Source organism: Struthio camelus, chromosome 3 (genome assembly GCF_040807025.1).
Source record: "Struthio camelus isolate bStrCam1 chromosome 3, bStrCam1.hap1, whole genome shotgun sequence".
Taxonomy (NCBI): domain Eukaryota; kingdom Metazoa; phylum Chordata; class Aves; order Struthioniformes; family Struthionidae; genus Struthio; species Struthio camelus.
The window spans coordinates 118,775,768-118,798,114 of NC_090944.1; the positions used below are offsets into that span (position 1 = coordinate 118,775,768).

Consider the following 22,347-nt stretch of genomic DNA (forward strand, 5'->3'; position numbering starts at 1 on the left):
ATCCAGATGGGTTTTGAACATCTCCAGGGAAGGAGACTCCACCACCTCTCTGGGCAACCTGTTCCAATGCTCTGTCACCCTCACAGTGAAGAAGTTTTTTCTCAGGTTCAGGTGGAACTTCCTGTGGTTCAGTTTCTGCCCATTGCCGCTTGTCCTGTTGCTGGGCACCATGGAGAAGAGATTGGCCTCATCCTCTTGACACTCCCCCCCTTCAGATACTTGTAGACATTGAGATCGCCTCTCAGTCTTCTCTTCTCCAGGCTGAACAGGCCCAGCTCTTGCAATCTTTCTTCCTAGGAGAGGTGCTCCAGCCCTCTAATCATCTTGGTAGCCCTCCGCCGGACTCTCTCCAGGAGTGCCATGTCTCTCTTGGACTGGGGAGCCCAGAACTGGACACAGTACTCCAGGGGAGGCCTCCCCAGGGCTGAGGAGAGGGGCAGGATCACCTCCCTCGTCCTGCTGGCAACACTCTGCCTAATGCAGCCCAGGATCCCATTGGCCTTCTTGGCCACAAGGGCACACTGCTGGCTCGTGTTTAACTTGTTGTCCACCAGCACTCCCAGGTCCTTCTCTGCAGAGCTACTTTCCAACAGGTCAACCCCCAGCCTGTCCTGGTGCATGGGATTATTCCTGCCTAGGTGCAGGACCTTGCACTTGCCTTTGTTGAACTTCATGAGGTTCCTCTCTGCCCAGCTCTCCAGCCTGTCCAGGTCCCTCTGAATGGCAGCACAGTCTTCTGGTGTGTCAGCCTCTCCTCCCAGTTTAGTATCATCAGCAAACTTGCTGAGGGTGCACTCTGTCCCTTCCTCCAGGTCATTGAGGAATATACTGAACAAGACCGGACCCAGGACTGACCCCTGGGGGACACCACTGGCCACAGGCCTCCTACTAGACTCTGCGCCATTCACCACAACCCTCTGAGCTCAGCCATCCAGCCAGTTCTCAATCCACCTCACCGTCCACTCACCTAGCCCACACTTCCTGAGCTTACCTGTGAGGATGTGATGGGAGACAGTGTCAAAAGCCTTGCTGAAGTCCAGGGAGACAACATCCACTGCTCTGATGGAATGACTGGCTGGGCAGATGAGGGCAGAGAAGGCTATCAGATTGGTCAAGCATGATTTCCCTTGGGTGAATCCATGCTGACTACTCCTGATCCCCTTCTTGTCCTCCACATGCTTAGTGATGAGCTGTTCCATCACCTTTCCAGGGATGGAGGTGAGGCTGACAGGCCTGTAGTTTCCTGGCTCCTCCTTCTTGCCCTTTTTGAAGACTGGGGTGACATTGGCTTTCTCCCAGTCCTCAGGCACCTCTCCTGATCTCCAGGACCTTTCCAAGATGGTGGAGAGTGGCCTAGCGATAACATCCGCCAGCTCCCTCAGCACGCGTGGGTGCATCCCATCGGGGCCCATGGATTTATGGATGTCAAGTTTGGACAAAAGATCTCTAACCCGATCCTCCTCCACCAAGGGAGAGTCTTCCTTTCTCCAGCCTTCCTCTCTTGTCTCCAAGGTCTGGAATTCCTCAGGACTGGCCTTAGCAGTGAAGACTGAAGCCAAAGGCAGCATTCAATAACTCTGCCTTCTCTGTATCCTTTGTCACCAGGGCACTCGCCCCATTCAGCAGCGGGCCCACGTTTTCCCTAGTCTTCCTTTTGCTATTGATGTATTTGAAGAAGGCCTTCTTGTTGTCCTTGACACTCCTTGCCAGATTTAATTCCAACTGGGCCTTAGCCTTCCTTGTCGCATCCCTGCACACTCTGACAACGTCCCTGTATTCCTCCCAAGTGGCCTGTCCCCTTTTCCACCTTCTGTACACTTCCTTCTTCTGCTGGAGTTTTGCCAGGAGTTCCTTGCTCATCCAGGCAGGTCTCCTGCCCGCTTTGCTGGACTTCTTCCTCAGAGGGATGCACCGATCTTGAGCCTGGAGGAGGTGATGCTTGAATATTAACCAGCTTTCTTGGACCCCTCTTCCTTCCAGGGCCCTACCCCATGGGATTCCCCTGAGTAGGTCCCTGAAGAGGCCAAAGTTAGCTCTCCTGAAGTCCAGCGTTGCAATCCTACTCATTGCCCTGCTCCCTCCTCGCAGGATCCTGAACTCCACCATCTCATGATCACTGCAGCCAAGGCTGCCCCCAACCTTCACCTCTCCAACTAGACCTTCTTTGTTTGTTAGTACAACGTCTAGCATTGCACCTCTCCTCGTTGGCGTCTCCACCACCTGGGTCAAGAAATTATCTTCAATCCTCTGCAGGAACTTCTTTGACTGTTTGTGCCTAGCTGTGCTGTCTTCCCAACAGATGTCAGGGTGGTTGAAGTCTCCCATGAGAACCAGGCCTGTGATCGTGAGGCTACTTCCAGCTGTCTGTAGAAGGCCTCATCAATTTCCTCTTTCTGGTCAGGTAGCCTGTAGTAGACCCCCACCACCGTATCACCCATGTTAGCCTGCCCTTTAATCCTTACCCATAGGCTCTCAACTTGCTCTTCATCCACCCCGAGGCAGAGCTCCACACATTCTAGTTGCTCCCTCACATAAAGAGCAACTCCACCACCTCGCCTTCCTGGCCTGTCTTTCCTAAAAAGCACATAGCCATCCAAGACGGTGTTCCAGTCGTGTGAGCTATCCCACCATGTCTCTGTAACCGCAATGAGATCGTGGCCCTGCAACCGCACACAGACCTCTAATTCTTCCTGTTTATTCCCCATGCTGCGTGCATTGGTACACAGGCATTTCAGAGAGCCAGTCAAGCACGCAGGCTTCCCAGAAGAGGTGCAAGAGGATCCTCCATAGCCATGTCCCATGCTGTCTCCCCTGGTTGTATGCACCCGCTGGAGGCATCCTGACTTGAGCGGTGTTTTACTGACTCTCCTGCCACTATACCACTCCCCTTCCCCCATCTTGCCTAGTTTAAAGCCCTCCTTACCAGGCTGGCCAATCTGTTGGCAAGGACGCGCGTGCCCCGCTTGGTAAGGTGGATCCCATCTCTCTCCATCAGCTGTTGATCTTCAAACAGGGTCCCATGATCATAGAAACCAAAGCCCTGCTGCCAACACCAGCAGCGCAGCCAGCTGTTAACTTGGAAAACTCGTCTACTCCTCCTCCTCCTCCCATCCTTTCCCCTCACAGGCAAGATTGAGGAGAAAAGGACCTGGGCTCCCAGACCCTTGACCACCATCCACAGAGCTCTGAAGTCCCGTTTGATGGTTTCCAGTTTGCCTTTTGTGTTGTTAGCACCCACATGGAAGAGCAGCAGAGGGTAATAGTCTGATGCATGGACAAGCCTTGGCAGTCTTTCCACGACATCTCTTATTCCAGCCCCTGGCAGGCAGCAAACCTCTCTGGACAAGAGATCAGGTCGGCAGATAGGTGCCTCTGTCCCCTGCAGCAGGGAGTCACCCACAACAATCACTCGCCGTTTCTTCCGGGGGTTCCTGCACGGCACAGGGTCTGCCAGGCCAGTTGCCTCCCTTGGAGCCACGCCCAGCTCCTCCTCAGCTTGGAGGGCGCTAAACTTGTTCTTCAAGGCTAAGTCTTGAGGAGGAATAAGAGCCTTTCTTCTTCTACCAGAGGTCACCAGCTTCCAGCCCTCTTCAACAGCGTTATGATGCACCTTTACATGCGGTACGGAGTCCTCCGACAACTCTGCTGCAGTTGGGGGTGGGGACTCCTGGAGCTGCACGGTCTCTGAGAACGCCCTGTCAATCTCCTGCTCATCCTCTCGGATGCTACGCAGCCTACTAACTTCCTCCCGCAGCTCCTTTATCTGGTGATACAACTGGTCAACCGCAGCACACCTCATGCAGGAAAGCTGACTGTCAGCCCAGGCCCCACAGAGAGGCCCCAGGCACTCCCCGCAGCCTGACACCTGCAGAGCTGCCTCTGCTATCAGAGGGTCTGTCTGGGTTGAAGCCTCAGACACAGCCGATGCAGCACCTCCCGCAGCCACTGGGGAACGTGCTCTGCGGTGCGTCATGACCATGCCTGGGAAGGACACACCACTGTGGAAAATGGAGAGGTGCCTTCTTTGCCTTCTGGCACCCTTCTGCACGCACTGCTGCGCAAACTGCTGCGTCTGTTCGCTGCCTCTGTTTGGTGCGCTCTTTCCTCTCAAAGTTGGTGCAGTCTGGCAGCTGGTGTTTTCCTGCAGCCTGTGCATGGGTTAGCAAGTCAGTATAACAAATTCGGTTTCAAGAAGGGGTCACTTCAGTCCCTGTCAGCTTTGAAATTATCCAAGGTAGAAAAGCTATTGCTTGATTGGATGCCTTGAAATCCAGTTGGAGGTGCTTCTCTCAGCCTGCAGTGCGTCGTTCCTGAGTGCTTCAGGCAGCTGTCTAAGCAGGCATCACGTTTACTATGTGTTTTGAATGGGATGTCTGACATCTGAGAATGAATGTAAAATGGAAGAAGGCTGTAACGTACCTGTATCTAGTTGAGAAGGATGCATGATAGTTTGAATGACTGCCTTAACTGCTGGATCCTGACCTGAGAAACAGACATACAATATATAAGTTGAAAAGCAATGAAATGTACCATTTGATATAGGTAGATAACTTAATAAATGAATACCTATTACAGATGGTGTTTGCAGCTGTTCTTGCTTAATAAAGAATGAATTACCCTTGTTAATTGAATCTATTGAGAAGTTATTTTCTTTTCATTTGGAGGAAAATAAGCCTAGCAAAGATGAAATAGTAAAGAGTAACTGCATGTGTTATGGTTGTTCTTATATTACCATCTTAAGGCAAGTTTATTTTGCTAGTTTTGTATAGCTTCATTCCCGCTTTAAAAAAAACCTCAAAAATCCTCACTCCATATCCTAAAATAGTGTTTATCCTCGCATTAAATATGCTTACATTTTTCTTTTATCTGAGATCCAAAAGCTTAAAATGCTTCAGTTTGTTTTAGTGCTCTTTGGGGAAAAATATATGTATTTGTTACCTACTGAAGAAATAAGTTCTGAAATCTGGAATTTGTCTGGTTTCCTTAATTTATAAAGGGAGATTATGATATTCCATCCTTCAAAGCGATTCTTTATTTTTCAGTGATGGTAAAGAAATCCTTTAAAGAAAGACTGAATTTTATGATGATCATTTATTGTAATCACTACTGAATGCAAGTTTAATGTCCTACATTAGGAATAAAATATTAATGGGGATTTTTTATTTTTAGCATTAGGTTATCCTAACTCTTAACAATTTTTACTGTGAACTTGTTTATGCTAGTTTATTCCATGTGCTTTTATTATGTCTGTGGAAAACATGCTTTCAATTTCATAAATACTTTCTGTATCAAATTGTTGTTCATGTACTTGCCCCAAAACCTGCTGTGATATGATGTAGTATTCAAAATTAAAATTTTATATTGAATTATGCAAGTTTTTAGGTTTCTGCATCATTTATGCAGAAATGCATTTATTTACCCTTCTATAAACTATTCCCTCTTCTGTTCCTAAGGAAGCCACTATACTTTCTTACATGGCTGCCTAACTATTGCTTGATCCCAAATCAGACTTTTGGGCCTATATATTTCCTGGCTACGTAAGACTATGGAATCGTTCTCAGCAGCGGTGTCTCAGGAGAACCGTGCCTTCTTTAGGTTTTGGCAAGTGTTGGAGGTTTATTATAATGCAGTTACATGACTCTTGTGGCCTCTTAATCAGCCTTACTTGTCAGATCATGTGTGAATCTTACAAAATAAATGTTAATATTATAAAATAAATGTTAATGACTTCTAAAAGTTTTTAAAAGCACAGAAGAATTTGTAGAGAAGGCTAATATATTTTTGTAGAGTAAGGTGAAAGAAATCTGTGAACTTTGGGATAGCAGGTTCTGATCTTTTTTCAGGTCACTTCAAAAGTAAACACAAATTGAGAACAGTTGCTTTGAGTTTATTAACATAATGAAGTTAACACTGTGTGACAAAACAGGTGAAGCTATTAAGAAAAGAGCTGATCATGTGTGTAGTCCATAAAGCATATATGTCTTGTTTTCCTCTCCTTGTACTCTGCTTCACAGAAAGAACAGTTTCATAATAGCATCATTTAATTATCTGGGCTGTTAGGACCACCCCCATACACACACATACAGCTCCCCCCTCAGTTACCTGTTATCCCTACTTTTTAAAGCACGTGATTCTTTTCAGTAGTAGCTATAAATCCACTCATTGAATTTCTTATATTTTGTCTCTTCTTGATTGATTTAAAACTTCCTATGGTGCACTTCACTTTTTTTTTCTTTAATTTTTCTTTAATTGATAGTTCTCTGTTCGGATCTCAGAAGTACAAGACTTGTTCTTTGTTCTGAAATTTCATGGTATTTAGGTGGGCTATTACCTACCTCTGCATAATTTGTCCTGGGCATGTGCAGTGACAGTACATATTTTTAGTAGTATTAACCAATTTAGATACAATTTCTGTGTCATGTGTGTTAACTGGTCACAGCTTTCAAGTATAGCTGTAGCTAATCGTATTTTCCACAGGTGTTTTTCAAGAAGTATTGTCGTTTTTCAGGTTTGACAAGGAATTAATTGACTTTTCTTGTGTTGTTGAGTTTTAATTTACCGTGCGAAACATATGTGCCTTTTGGTTGAAAAGCAACGTTGGTTCCAAAATATTGTGTCTTTGAGGGATGAGTGTTTTATGAATCTGTCACTGTGGAAAAACAAAAAGCATGACTTTAGAGCTGCAGATAGGATAGTGTCTGCTGTGAATAAACGTCTGGGAAGAGGAGGAAGACGACTGCTTCAGAAGAATTAGGCTCTGTCTAGACTGGGGATTTGATCTGATTTACAGCCATTACTGACTGACAGTAACTATCCATTGATACAATGCATAGAATGGATAGGCAGAACTGCTGCTTACACGTGTGGGTCTTACCAAACTAAAACTCCTCTTGCTCATGCAAATAGAATTTTGTGTATTTATATTCAGGATTGTCCCAGTATAGCTGCACCAAAAAAGTTGTAATTGTCGCATCTAGGTTTTGGCAAGGCCTCAGAAGAAGTTGATGTTTCATGGTATAGATGAAACTTAAAGCAAACAAAATAAACATTTATCAGTAAGCTAGTTGGAGAAAAATAAACATTAGTAATTTAAAGGAATTTTACTACATTCTCTGAAACAGTATCTAGTTGGCATAAGATCTGTAAACCAGCTCGTTGCCACTAGACTTTGCTATATTGAGATGTGTTTGCAACCAATGAACCAGAGTTTTTGTAGTAGTTGTGCATACTTCAGGTTTTTAAATTAGAACCCAGATAAGTATTGAATATGTATGTATTAAGATCTCTGTAATTTTAAAGCTACTCATGTAATATTCATTTCAGTTTAGGAGGTGGTTAGTATTTGATGTTTGCTTTCATTCAATACATATGATTTAAATAATATTTTAATTAACTTTTATAGGAGACTTTGCAGCAGTTGATCATGATGTCTTTGCCAAATGTATTAATAATTGGCAAAAATCCTTTTTCTGGTAAGTTTATTTTTAACTAAGATGAAAATTGGTATTGGTGTAATAATATGTAGTTATTTCACTGGAAATATCATTCCTATAGGATTGAGCCTTTCAGAGGACTGTATAAGTACTATTTAGCAAATAAAGGGTATAAAAATAATGGGTAACCTTTTCTGTGTTCATATCAAAGGTCCATGGTTGACAGAAATTAAACATTGAATGTATTCTGCCCAAATCTCGATGCTGGCTGTCATTAGGTTTTATATTGAAATGAACTGTATTTTCCAGCAGCCAGTAAGCCGTGATAGGACACAATGCAAGTTCTCTGTATTCCCAGATAGTATGTCTTCAACTTTCTGTAGCTAAGCTACCCTTGAAAAAAAATGGCAGTTTGTTGCATCTCACTTGATCCAACTCCTTTTCTTTGTTTTCCCGTCCCCAGAACTCTTACTTCTCTTGCGTTGTTACCTGAAAACTATTGCAGCTACCTTCTGGCTTTCTCCCCTGAACTGACACTGTCTTCTCCACGCTCCCACCTTCTCTACTTCCAGCTGTGCGAGCTGCAATTTTCAGACCAAGAAAATTAGCCTGTATTGACCCAGCTGACTCTCCACAGTCACATGGGAATCTCTGCACCATGCTCTCAATTCCAGAAGCATGGAGCCGACACACCTGGCCTGCATGGAGCCGCTATGGATTGGGCAGAATTTATTTACCTGGGTTTAATGTGTCCCAGGTGTTTCACTTCTGATGCTCTAGCACCTCAGCAGAGAGGTTAGGAACTGCTCTAATAGGCTATGCAGGCCTTTCTCCCCCCACTTTTTTTTTTCCGGGTGTCTTATATACCTCAGTGTATGTGAGACACGATTCTTCTCGTGAGCAAGAACAACTGTCTGTATTATCTCACTTTTCAATTCCAGGGTTCATAACATTGATACTTCCCATTTCCCATGTGCATCTGTCCTATTTATGTAGGGATCTTGATTTAATTTTGTTGACTTTGACTTCCTGCTGTTGATTATTGATGCTTTTACTTCTCAGGGTTGCAGCGTTTTAAGGTTTTGTGTGTGTAGATAACCATAATCTATCATATGCACCAAGAAATGTTTCTTTATTCTGAAAGAATAGAATCCATCCACTTTTATCTTTTGGCTCTAGACTTTCTTAAGATTTTCAGAAGACTCCATGGATTTGCTTAGAGATCAAATTTAGTAGAAAAGCAGATTGGGGGTGGTGGGGGGGAAGGTTATAGTATTGTTTTTGTAATACCATTTTAAAATTCTCTTTAGATGTAGCTTTTGTGGTTTGGCTGTTTGAACTTCTGGTGTATGCATCACTTTCCCTGTGGGAAAGTTACTAGATTTATGAGGAAAAAATGAACTTTATTGGAGCATATCCCACATACTAAGGAAAGTTCTTACATATGGATAATAATCTTTGAGAATGTTTCAGATTCTTGCCAGAGTTCATCATGGAGTTTCTTCTGAATCAGAAAATATACCTGTTCTTTTGGGTGCTTTCCAGAAGCTTTCCCCTTTGAAAGTTAAGACTACTCCTCTGCTGTTGACTTGGAGAGGACCTTATCCCTGTCACTTTTTTTTTTTTTTTTTTTGGTACCAATGTATCAAAGTCAAACCTGTGACCTTTCCAGAGAGTTGCTCTGTAAATCTGATTTTATCAAGGCAAGTCCGCAAATATAAGTAGATTCTGTTAATGATGAAAATTTGGCCCGCTAAAGCTTAAACCACATCTGTGGTTTTTCTCAGGAACATCTCCCAATTATTTCCCTTTGCACTGCTTTGCACTTAAAGAATGATTAGTAGAGGAATAGCAGAAGACAAATTGCAGAAGCTGAGGGTGGGTAGGATTTCAGGAAACATATTTGACTGTATCAGAGACAATGGGCTAATCAAGGAAAGTGCAGATAGAATACTGGATCTGAGATTTGGTTAAAAGGAGGTCCTCAGAGACTTTAGCAAGAAACATTTCAGTTGAGCAAATTGGCAGGAAGCCAGTTTGAGGAGGAAACTAGCAGAGAAGAGCTACAGACTGTGATTGTGACTTAGGTTGAATGACAGAGGAAAGGGGAAAAAAAGAGATAACGAAGAGGCAAATACTCCGTAAAGAGGGAGGGGAAAAGGAAAGACTAAAGCCTTTAAAGGCTAAAATTCTTATTTTCAGTGGAGCAAGTCAGGAGAATGGAAAGCTAAGGAGGATATGAAAGTTAAGGGATAAGACTGAGTGCAAGAAAGATCAAAGGGTGGGATAGGAACAGAGTTCCAGCAGCAAGTTGCAGGGCTTAGAAGAGATGCACCAGTGAGCTACTTCTGTTTGTGATGGAGAAAAAGAAATTAAAACATACAGGAGGGTTGGTAGCAGTTAGAAGCTGAGATTGTTCAATATTTTGCCAGATTCCTTCCAGGGGGTGGGAGAGAGGCATGGAAACGATATGCAGGTAGGCTTTTAACAGGCAGTCAGAGATGCTGAAGGACTGGCCACATGACAGTTTCCAAGGGGAGTTCAGTAATTGCTTTTAAAAAAGCATCCTATGAATTTAGTGTGGTAAACGAATTTAGATATGAGTCATTGTCATGGATTCCTTCTGATACAATATGCTGTTGAGCTTGTGTTGATTTCGGGATGCAACCAGGTAGGAATTCTCCTCCTTTAGCCAAAGTAGCATGCTTCTGATGGAAGCATGTTCACTGACCTTTTCTATTTCTATGTAAAAGACTTAATGGCTCCAGTCTGTGGGATACAGCAAGCCTATATAGTGATTAAAGATCTGCCGTTTGAGGTCATATTTTTTCTAATATATCTACTTGACAAACCTGGTTTTGAAAAATTTAAGCCATGTATGTATAATGCCACTGAACAGATCTCCCTCTAAAAGAAGCAGTTTGAATCTATATTGAAAAGACTGTCTATGTAATATTATAATGCATAGAGAACTGAAGCCATGAGGAAGGTGGAAAAGCTTAGCATCCACCTCTTTCATCTCTGCTTTATGACAGCAGACTTGTGGGGTTTTTTTAAAGTGAAAGCTAGTTAAAATCATTAACGAGATCAGTGTCCTTTTAGTTTTTCTCTAAGTGCTTTTTAATTTCCTCTGTTGATCAAGATTACCTCATAGCTATCGCTTTTTCAGAAGGATTTAACGTTTATTTCACTTACAAAATAATCCAGTGGGTCAAATCAAAAGGCAATCGTTCAGATTTTTGTAAGTGAATGAGTTACATCTTTCTTTTGTGGTCGTTCATCCAAAATAGACTTAGCTGCCTAAGGTAGAGGAAGATTCCATTCAAAAGGTCCAGAAGAGTTCCATTTTAAAACAAAGATTAAGCTTGCTGGTTAAGCTTTCTTTGGGATGCTTATCATCATCGTCTCATGGGCATTGGAGATCATCTGGGATTACCGACTGAGTCCTTTAATAGAAAGGACTTGAGTAACTTCAGTCAAGTTGAAGAATGATTATGCATACCTTAGTATGTCCTGCACCTTCAGCGTGGTGTTTGGTATTTGGACTGGGAATGAGCCTGTCAGTATGGGTAGTAGTTATACCAGCCATGTTGCAGAACGCAGTTTTGCAGAATAAAAGTCGAATTTCTAGCCAGACTCGGCTTTTATCATGTTTGACAGCACAGTTACTAATTATTGGCTGCAATCCAGAGTGTATTGGAGAATGGATGCTGTTGGGACACTTTTATTCCTAGGTAGTCAAATTGATAGTGTTCTCTGTTTCAGTAATGCAGAATGATGCATTTCCCTATAGAGTTTAATTCGAACCAGTCTGAGCTATTTTGCCATCCTTAAAGTGTTTGCTTATAACAGTTATAACTTGCATGGTGTGTGTAGTAGCAGTACCAGGAAATTGAGTGTTTAAGATAGCTCTTTACTAGTCTGCAGACAGAGTTCTTCAAGCTTTTATAAGAGAGTCAAATGTTTATGGCCAGATTTGGATATATGTTTTGATGTTTAGAGAGGCGGATGAATATCTGATACAGCTTTATGAAATAAGTAAAAAATGCAGGCACTTAACTCTTACAGCGAGGGGGGCATATAGTGTAACCACTCTCATAAATATCTTTAGATACCCGAGATTCCTTTCAAAAGTTGATTGTAGGTGTCCGAATCACTTCTACAAATATCACCCCGTAGGTTTTTCTGTATGAAGGGCTAAAATAATGTTTTTGTTGGTTTTTTCCATTTGAAATTACCTGTGGGTGTTAAGCTGTTTGTTAGCACTGAAAGTTGTCAGCTTAAAGGCAAAAAAGACATAACTGAAAGGTAGAGAGATTTTTTTTTTCCTTCTTTGTTTTATTTTCTAAATTAGGTTAATGTAAAGTATATTGAAAAAGAAAAAGAAAAGTGGTGTTTTCTTGGGGGGCAGGGGAAGAAACTCTCAACATACCATTATTTGCAGCTACCTTTTTTACTTTTTTTCTTCTTTCATCCTAGAGCCAGGTACTGAAGAAATAAAAAAACTCCTCTTGCTTTTGCTTGGTTGTGCAGTTCAGGTAAGTTTAAATATTATGTTTACGTCTGTATGGAATGGTTCAGGTGTTATAAGTCTGATTTGTGTGTGTGTGTTTTATTTTGTTTTTTTCCTCCCTCACTGTTTTAACACCTGAGGTTTTATAGAATGGTGACCTGTCTTTGTCTTCCCTTAGTGGTAATATTGCATTATTTGAAAACTTGGATATTCTGACAGTTAAAATGGCTGTAGCCATTTTAACGCATGCCTTCTTGTGTGAATGTAGCAAATTGTATTTATGGTTTCTAATAATTTATGAATCGTAATATTATTAATGTACCTGATACTGTGAAGACAGGAAGGAAGTGGTAAAGTATTGAAGAATTATCTTATTGATATATATTTTAAGAAAAAAACTCTATAAAAAAACCTGTTTGCGTTCAGATGGGCTATTTCATGTTTGATTTAAGGTTCTTTCAAAACTTTAAAAAAAAAAAAAAAAAGGCCCAACCAAACAAAAAAACTAATCCTTCTAATCTAAGCTCTTCCATATAAGCATAGCTTCAGGAGTGTTGTTTTAACTCTTTTTTTTTTTTTTTTTTTTTTTTTTTTTAAGACCAATTTGTGATCCACTTAAGTAGATACTCAGACAAATACTATGGTTGAGCTCAGTGAGATGATATTCCTCGGTTACTGTTTACTGAACACTGTGACAATTCATAACTTGTCTTTAGAGTTACAGACAAGTACTAGATTTATTAAAATCTGTGTACAGCATGCTCATTTGTAAAGCATGGTAAATGCTTTAGGAGAATGGACGTATGTTTTGCAGTACTTAAGGAATAGAACTGAAATATTGTGACAGGGTGACTGTGACTTTATCAATTCTGAAACAAGTATTGAGTAGGACCAAAGCTATGAGTGGTCCCACTTAGTCTTCTGAAACGAGTGCTGAATCCATAATGCTGTACTGTAATTACAGTGTACTAGAATTATTTATTTTTGTCTAGGATTTTTAAAATTAGAGATTTGAATTGTGAACCTAAAGTGAACTTTGTAACTTTAGTGGTCATATCGTTAGTTTTCTTAGGGAGTGGTAAGGGGCATGCATATATATGTGTGTGCATGTACAGAGAATCAATTTTTTTTTATGTTTGTTTATATGAACTCACTATCAAAGTAGCACTAAAGGGATATTTTCAAGTGAGGGAACTTGGATCCTTATGATAAGTTGATAAAACATAATCTTTTTATTTTATTTTTTGTATATATATACACATGCATACACACACACACACGCACCCCACCCAGAATCTCTTGTAATTTTCTGTCACTGGATCAGCAGACAAATTTCATTATTTTTATCTATATAAAGATGTACACATCTGCCTAGCTGTATGAATGTCTTTAGTCAGACTACTGACATGTATCATGTCAAGCAAGTATGTGAGTATTTCTAGTATTGTCTCGTTGTCTGCACTGTTCAGTTGAACAAAATTGTTACAGGTCACGATTTGTGTAACTCTTACCTTCTAACCCGTTTAACTTAGACTTTGAAGACTCACCTATGAAGATCTGTATGTTACACTTTTTGTAAGTTTGGGGAAATGAGCAGGCTATGAGACAGCTGAGGTGTAAATTTGCAACAGGTTAGCTATCCTATAGTAACTGAGTGGTGCTCTTAGTTAACTGAAATAGGTTAGGCCTCTTTCAGTGAGAGGGAAAACCTACTTTGTACCTGTAACAGGTGACTTTATATGAACACAAGCAATATAGAGTAGCTGATGAGCTGGAAATTTGTTTCTGTGATAATCTGTTCATATGATCACATATTCAATAAACTTTTTTCTGGTGAACTGTTATTCTTATTAGGCAAGTTTGTTCCATTCAACTGCTTAAACTGAAAAAATAGTCCAGTCATATGTTCTTAACAGCTTAGAGACAATCTGAGTACCAGAGGAAGGCAGTGAAGAAATGCCTGTGGAAGTCATTATCATAAAATTTGAACAAGAAATTAACAGTTTTTAAAAATCTCTTCCTTGCCCTCTTTTCAATAATTTTTTTCTTTATCAGTTTGTTAATGTTGAAAGTTGTTACAAGTACTGTAACTTGGCATAAACAAAACATCTAGTGATGAAAAAAAATTATTGGATAATTCAGTAATGCGATAACTATTTAAAGTCATGTCGTTAAAATCACCGGAAAATGGTATACTGTTATAGCTTTCAACATTATGTTCTTCAGCTCTTAGAAATAAGGAGGAGAAATGAAACACTATTGTGACTTTATATGTTTGTCTTTAGTGTCAGAAAAAGGAAGAATTTATTGAAAGAATCCAAGGTCTGGATTTTGACACAAGAGCAGCTGTTGCAGCCCATATTCAAGAGGTATATTGTTGTTTTTGTATTTTTACGCTGTTCATTTTTTGGAGTGGAATGTTGCTGGAAAGCTAACTATGTTTGTTCAGAAGCAGGTAAACCGGAATATGTGACTTGTGGATCTGGATATCTGGTGCGTTTTTGTGTGCCCGCCCCTGCCCCGGCACAAGTTCTGTTCAATAGCATTGTTAAAGCAGTACCAGGAATTAATAGGTTGCTCCAAGAGTTTCTTAGTACTATAACAAGTTTTGGTTCGTGACAATTACTCGAGCAAAATTATTTATAAAATATAGTTCAAATCTTGTATGTGAGATATGTAATATATATTAGGTCATAGTCACCTTTTGCTTTTCTTTTTCGCCTGAAGTACAAGACAGTTTGTTTTTTTTTTTTTCAGGTAGATAGACAAGAAGCTATATACAGCTCAATATGTCTTAATTTTTCATTTGTTTTCTAGTAGATTTAGCCCATGGAGTTTCCGCTTTACTTTCTTTACTCTTCCTTTCTACTTTCATAGTTTAAAGATGCTGCTTTTTCTCTTCTATTTTATTCTGTATATAGGTAACTCATAATCAGGAAAATGTGTTTGATCTGCAGTGGATGGATGTTAGCGTACTGACGCAAGAATATGTTGAGCCTCTCTTGAAAAATATGGCATTACATTTAAAAAGACTTATAGATGAAAGAGATGAGCACTCAGAGGTATGGATGTGATTTACTACTTAAGAGAAATATAAGATAGCATTTTAAAAAATGACGCAGATTACCATTTTTAGAACTAATAGTTAATGTATGTTCTATTACTGTCCTTAAGTACGGACTATTTACTGCTGCAGAGTTGTTTCAAGTAGTTACAAAATGAATCCGAGCTGTAGTTGAATACTATGACAAAATAGGAAAGATAGTAAGAGGCTGTGTTTTTCATATGACCAGAGCGTGAAACAATTTTAAATGGCATTCATCTATTTTTTTAAACAACAGATTCTAAGCTGACGTTGCCAGGAATTAGTAACCCAACACAGTTTGCAGGCCAGTCACTGAGAGGTGCTTATGTCCTAGCTGTTCTATAGCTTTGAGTGAATTGGAGCAGAATCCATATTAAGGAGAGGAGATTTTACAAGCGTATCATCAGGCACAATCATTGCTACTGTGTGAGAATCAAGAAACAGGAATGTGTTTAAGAACTGCAGGTTATCAGTCATGCTGGGGGTTTCAGATTTAGTTGGACTAGATAAATCTCCAGAGGTCCCTTCCAACCTCAACCGTTCTGTGATTCTGTGAACCCTACTTGTCAGGGAGGGGTTGTCTATGTGGGAAGACTCTGGGACAGGCATGTTCCAGACACCGATTAAGAAGCCAGTGCTTAGAAGTTGTCCTGAAATCTATCTATATTATAGTTTTTCTCGTTGGACTTCAGTCCAGGACCTATCTGAGACAGGTTTGGAGACATGTGCACCTTGTTAGCATAGTCATTGGATACATTCACTTGGGCGCTTTATCATAGTCAAACACAGAGTTTCTCCTCAGAGGGGTGAGAGTGGTTGACGAGGTATAAGTTGGTATCATATGGCATGCTGGGTTGTGATGAGCCTTTCTCTAAACACAGTACTCCATTTTTTTATTTCTGGATAACGATAGGCCGCATTTAGAGGAAAGGCTGCTCTGATTTCATGAGGTTATATGCAGTATTTTGATTAGAAAGGGGGAAATAAAGTATAGAGAGGGAAAGGCCAACTGATGAGGAAAAGGCCAAACTGGGTTTGGCCAACCAAGTTTTGTTAATGCATATTGCATTGAAAATGATTTTTAGGTTTTTTTTTTTCCCCCCATAGTTATGATAGATTTTTATACTTTTGTCCTCCTTTCCAATATTAGCTTATTTTATTGAATAGACTATTTATTAAATTCATTCTTTGCTTTTTACCTCAAACTGATTCCTGGTCTCGTAAGTATTTTTAACTTTATTTACTGAGGGTTGTCCCATAAGTTTCAAGGAGACTCTTCACTGCGTGCAAGTCTCTTCAAGTGAACGGGGGGTTATAGGCTTAAAGCTTTCATTTATTTATTTAACGGCTTATTTGTAACTAAATGCTGCATCACCTGTGTTTTTTACAGGGTTCGCAGTAGTAATGGCATCGCAGTTTTGGTGTGGAATCTCAGCACTAGGAAAACTTAGCTTAAAATGAACACTTTAAATTTTCATGTGAAGACATAGAAGTGTTAGCAGTACGGTTTCATAATGTGCCTGTGAGAATATTTTTTTCAATTTATTTGTAAGGAGAGATACAATTACTAGATTTTCAAAAGTGTAAACTTATTTCTGCATCTCCTGTTTTATGAACTAAAATACACGGGCTGGTCTTCAGAAGAAATGAAAACATTACCATCTTTACCAAAGACAAAGCAGTGGCATATGAATCCCTTTTGATTAACCTGTTGATCTTAAAACGTGGATGTGGACTTAGAATTCTATCTAAATTTGATCAGTTAAAGAATAGCCGAACAGTAGTCTTAAATAGCTGTGACTATTTAAGACTTGTTTAGGCACAGAGGTGTTAAAAAGGGCTTCTAACTTCTGCTTTTACTACAAAACCCCTCCACCACATACATCGTTTCAGACTTTGATTTGTTGAGGTTGTGAGTGGTAATTTTTTCTGACATGACGATTTGGGGCAATGGCTCAATGACAAAACCCCTCCACTATATACGTCGTTTCAGACTTTGATTTGTTGAGGTTGTGAGTGGTAATTTTTTCTGACGTGACGATTTGGGGCAATGGCTCAATGAATGCAATTTGACTTTTTTTTTTTTTTTTAATTTATTAGACTATCATAGAACTCTCAGAAGAACGGGACTGTCTCCGTTTTCTACCTCATTCATCAGCAGCACAATCACCTTGTGGGTCTCCTGGCATGAAACGCACTGAAAGCAGGCAGCACCTGTCGGTAGAGCTAGCAGATGCCAAAGCAAAGATAAGAAGGCTTAGGCAAGAGCTGTGAGTATGCATAGATTGCAGAAGTGTGTTGAGAGTTGCAGGGATTTAAAATACTGTTAATGTTGAACAGTAGTAGTAGTCTGTAAACAGATTGTTCATTTTCAGATGTTAAATTACAGTTGGAAATGCCTTTCATAGTTATTGCGTTCTAGGAAGCTTATTTGTAATATGTAAGCCTGTTTGTGGACCAGTGCAAAAATACAAATTGTCGTCTGTTTTTCACCGCCTTCATTTGTATTAAGAAATCTGTTGATGTTTTTACCATAAACATAATAGTAATGGGTGAACTAATTGGCTATGCTGTTGTAATTTTGTACTCTGAAAGTTTCTGAAGGATTAAATGTGTTTTGAGCAATCTTCAGTTCCCATATATTAATGGGCTTGTTGCTTTACATAAGTCATCTGTCTTTCGGAAATACTCCACAGCTAATCTAAGGTATTGTTGCCTAAAAAAATTTTATGGACAATATGATGTCGTCGTTTCGGGGCAAGTTCTCTGTCCGTCTTATGTTGTTCTTTATCAGTAATGCATGCCTGACTATGTTTTTAAAATATATGCGTATGTTTCTGATGGAGTAGCTTTGCAGTTAAGGCAATGACGGTATGATATGCTGAGCAGCAGTTGTAAGGGATAGGCAGGTAGAGACTGGAAATGAAGAGCTGTGTCCTGATTGTTTTACGATTTGGGGCAATACCACCTTTTTTGGGAGGAGACAGTGTGGTAGTCATTCCTTATCTGCACTGCAATTCACTTACTTTTTTTTTGTTAGACATAGTAATTACGGTTCATTGACAGACTATGGCACGTTTCAAAGAGGAAGAAGTTGCGCACTACGGTAACTTCCGGTCCCACATCTCTTCATTTCTGTCTGCGTAGAAGATTCCTCAGCTGCACAGCACTTGTTTGCTCATGCCCCTCTCTACTGTTCCACTTTCTTCTGCCGTGCCAGTCTAAACCACAGGAAGTTCCATCTGAACCTGAGAAAAAACTTCTTCACTGTGAGGGTGACAGAGCATTGGAACAGGTTGCCCAGAGAGGTAGTGGAGTCTCCTTCGCTGGAGATGTTCAAAACCCGTCTGGATGTGATCCTGGGCAATATGCTCTAGGTGACCCTGCCTGAGCAGGGAGGTTGGACTAGATGATCTCCAGAGGTCCCTTCCAACCTAAACCATTCTGTGATTCTGTAAAGAGAGAATGACATAACCCAAACTCTGCTAAAGCTCCCAACTCATATACAAACTCGCATGCAAACCTGGATGCAGTGAAGAATACAAGCCTGCGTGCATGAAACAAGCTTTGAGTTTACTGGTAGGGGTGATTATTTAGGACTAAGTAAAAAAAGTAATTTGTAAAGTGGGTGAATTTCATAGCTTGGGTCAGACGTGGTTTATTACAGTTTCCAATATATATTTATCCAGTTAGGGACGACTGTCTTTACTCCATAGTGGTGACCCCCTTAGCTAAGGGGAATATTGCCCTCCTTCACCTAGTCCAAGTCGCTTGAAAAGCTGGTTCCCCTGTAACAAAAATCTTTGTTTCCATTTTTTTTAATGTTGTAATGAAAACCTTTTTATCCCTTGTATTTGATGAAGAAAACTAATTCAGTAAGTATTTTTATGTCAGTGAGTACTTAGAGTGTCTATCATTGTAGTCCAGGAACTAATCTTGAGTGGTAGTGAAGAATTATTTAAAGGAAAAAAAAAGAAAAAGAAAGCAATAATAGACCAGTGGGAGAATCTTATTCTCCCTTTAGCAAAACAAAGCCTAATGTTGTTTTAGCAGAGTGAAGGACTTACTGTTTCAGCTTAGTTGCAGATGTTGAATTTGAAGAGATTCAATATGTACACTAAGTAACTTGCATATAGTTTAGGAATGCATAACTGAAGAGTTATAATCCAGCATATCTAGGAGGCGTAAAATTAAATAGAGTTCAAGGTAGCGTAAGTCACAGTCATCAGCTTAGTGGTTTGCCTTTATCGGAGTTTGTTGATCACATCATCAGTAGCTGGTTGGATTAAGTGTCTGGTCGATTTACTCCGTGAATCCCCTTCCCCCACTACATCTTGGTCTTTATGAAGAACAGAAGACAAAAAGATAGAGCTCTCTTTTTCTGATGTCTGTATTATTATGTGTCTACTGAAATGAGCCCGCCCAGGATATTCTATAAACAGCTGCACCAAGAAAATTAGTGAAAAAATTGCTGTTATTAGTTTGATTGACAGTTAATAGATAGCCTAAACAGTGAACACTGGTATGTGCTGTATAATTTAGTACAATCCTTTCTAGTCTGTCGTTGAAGCATGCAATTAGGGCAACAGTGATGGCTCGGAACGTTCCACATTTTGCACTCTATTTGAATTCAATTTGTAAATAAATTTCCTCTAGGCGTAGCAGTATATTTAAGATACTGGACTTTGCTAAGTTAACTTCTGTGCATTTGATATCAAATACTATATGTATTTTATAAATGTAATATTAGATTCATTCCAGAGTAGAAAGCACTCAGCTTAAAATATATTTATAACCTGCTTTTGGCAGTGAACCTTTGTGTTGGGTTTAACGTGTATTGTAGCTAACATAATTTCGTAACAAAACATCTGTAAAGATTATTTTTCTTTGCAGTGTAGTGTACCAGCTGTTGGAGGCAAACTGTGATTACACTGAGGAGTGTAATGTAGCATCTTCAGGAGTGGAAGCTGCACACCTAATTTTTTATATTAAGCCTTACTGGTCTCTATGTAGAGCCATAATATAGGAATATGAACGTAAATAGAAAAATCATAGTAATCTGACATAATAATATAATATGGAATCAATTTGTGTTTCTGAGTGGTTTTTTTTAACATCTGTGTAGAAAAATAAGTGGCATCTGGACACTGATGTTGCAGTGAGCTATATATAAATGAAGCCCTGTATACTTGTAGACTGTCAGAGACCTTTCTGAAATAGTGTATGGTTGCAGACGGGTCATTCATTGTGAGATTGGCTCATTTTTAAAACAACATTTGTCTTAGTTTTGCCTAAGACAAATGTATTTTTCTCATTATTATTACTTTTACGTTATACAGCTCAGTGCATTAAATTCTCTTTATTTTCACCTTTTGCTACTCTGTTTCATTTCTTGTTTGAATTCCAAGATATTAAATAATATCTATTTGAGTATGCAGTACAACGTTTAGCTATATATAATCTTGAGTATGGCAGTTTTTGCAACAGTGAATACTGTTTATTTTGAGGTAGAATTGCATTTTGAACATTAGGTCTGCTACCTCTTGGAGAGAATGAAATATTTCTGTAGGACTTACTCATTACATAAATAATTCATTTTCTGAGCATTTAGAAGTAAAAGTTAGTTGGAATTTAAGAACAAAAAAAAAAGTCCTGTAAGAATTGTAGTATTCTATGTTAAAATTGTTTTTATTCTGAGCTTCTGAATAGAATAAAGCAAACACTACATTCTTTCCATAAAATTAAAATTCATTATGTAAGAGACTGCATTTCATAAAACTGGGTTCCTAAGCAGCGCTTTTTTTTTCTGAATAAAGATACCTTTAAAAAAAGTAATCCTTCTCTGTAAGGAAAAAAATGAAGGAAAAATACGACACTATAAACATGATTTTTAAATTGGTTTTACGTGACCTGTCACAAGATTCATCAGCAGCTGTTCTCTGGTGATGCTATAAGATACTTATTCTGTTAGAATAATTTCAAAATATATATTCAAAGTTTACTTTGGAACGTGAATCTCCCAGTACACGTTCTTGTGTAACGTCTGATTTTTGACAAAATAACAACCTAATGTTTTCTGTCCTGCATATGTAGGAAACTTTAGTGAACAGTAATTTAAAGGACTAACAAAAATAGAACTGAAACTGAAAGATTAGATTTAGATCAGAACAAAGAATACCTCAAGCATAATGATATACCTAAGTTTCATGCTCATGTGTTCATAAGACTTTATATTGAATGAGGAAATTCTCAGAAATCTCAATGTTCTGTTACTCTTACAGTTAAATGAGATAACAATACAGTTTTGCAGCCATATTTATTTAACTTTATTTTGTGTTTCCTCTTTTAAGTGAGGAGAAGACTGAGCAGTTGCTTGACTGTAAACAAGAACTTGAACAGATGGAAGCTGAGTTAAAGAGACTTCAGCAAGAGGTATGGGTTCTGCAACTCTATTTAAAAAAAAAAAGAGGGGCACAATAAAATGACACCCCATAGCAGTTTTTTTTTTAATTCTTTTGTATTAGCAAGTATGTTTTCTTGCATTTTTTCACTATGTACTTTAAAAATCAACTTGTATGGTTTATTACTTCTGTTTTGTCTAGTGTGCTTGAAAAATATTTCAAGTTGGGTTAGTATTTCTTTTTAGTTCCTTTTTCAACATCCCAATTTCCTAATACCAAGATATCCTATGAAAGAAAATGTCCTGAATTTATCTGAAAATAATCCACTGAGTTTTTCATATTTTTTTTTTAAATCTTATTTTGAATCTATGTGTTGATAGCAAGGGAAAAGATATGATGCGTTTATTCTTGGGATGCCAGTATATAAAGTCACTGACGGTCATTTGATAATATTATCTGTTAAAGAAATTTGCTCTGTGTGATCTGCAGACAAATGGACAAGAGCTTACACACCTTGAAAAAGGCTGAGACAGATTTCTTGGAAAAACATCATCTTGCTTAGCCTTTAAATGATTGTTTCTTCACCCTTCCCAAAATTAGCTTATGATGTCCTTCTACATTACCCTTGATTTAAACAGTGGCAGTGACTGTGTTACCCTTCAGCATGTACTGTCTAGTATTTTTGTCTTGCTAGTGATTTCTTTATAGCAATTGTTTTTCCCTCGCCCAGAATGAGTTGTGATTGTCTCATAGTAAGGACTTAAGGAGTAGTGTTAATTAACTTGTTCATGCAGGAAAACTGCACATTTCTAGAAGTGTGAAATGTTCCTCTCCGCGCTGAAACCAAAAATGTTTGCATGTTGCAGCTAGTCCTTATACTATCAGTGTTTTTGTTGTGTTCAAATTAAATAGCAA

At 39.3% G+C, this 22,347-nt stretch overlaps 1 protein-coding gene across 16 annotated transcripts in view; it reads left to right on the forward strand.

Annotated features, from left to right (window-relative positions):
* Window positions 1-22,347, forward strand: part of CCDC88A (coiled-coil domain containing 88A) — a 106,629-nt gene that overhangs the window by 34,211 nt on the left and 50,071 nt on the right. For all 16 annotated transcript variants that reach the window (XM_068939930.1, XM_068939932.1, XM_068939933.1 and 13 more), the window contains exons 5-10: window positions 7,403-7,472; window positions 11,913-11,971; window positions 14,232-14,315; window positions 14,868-15,008; window positions 17,132-17,301; window positions 21,382-21,463. In XM_068939930.1, coding sequence (XP_068796031.1) covers window positions 7,403-7,472; window positions 11,913-11,971; window positions 14,232-14,315; window positions 14,868-15,008; window positions 17,132-17,301; window positions 21,382-21,463 — 606 coding nt within the window. The remainder of the gene's footprint in view (window positions 1-7,402; window positions 7,473-11,912; window positions 11,972-14,231; window positions 14,316-14,867; window positions 15,009-17,131; window positions 17,302-21,381; window positions 21,464-22,347) is intronic.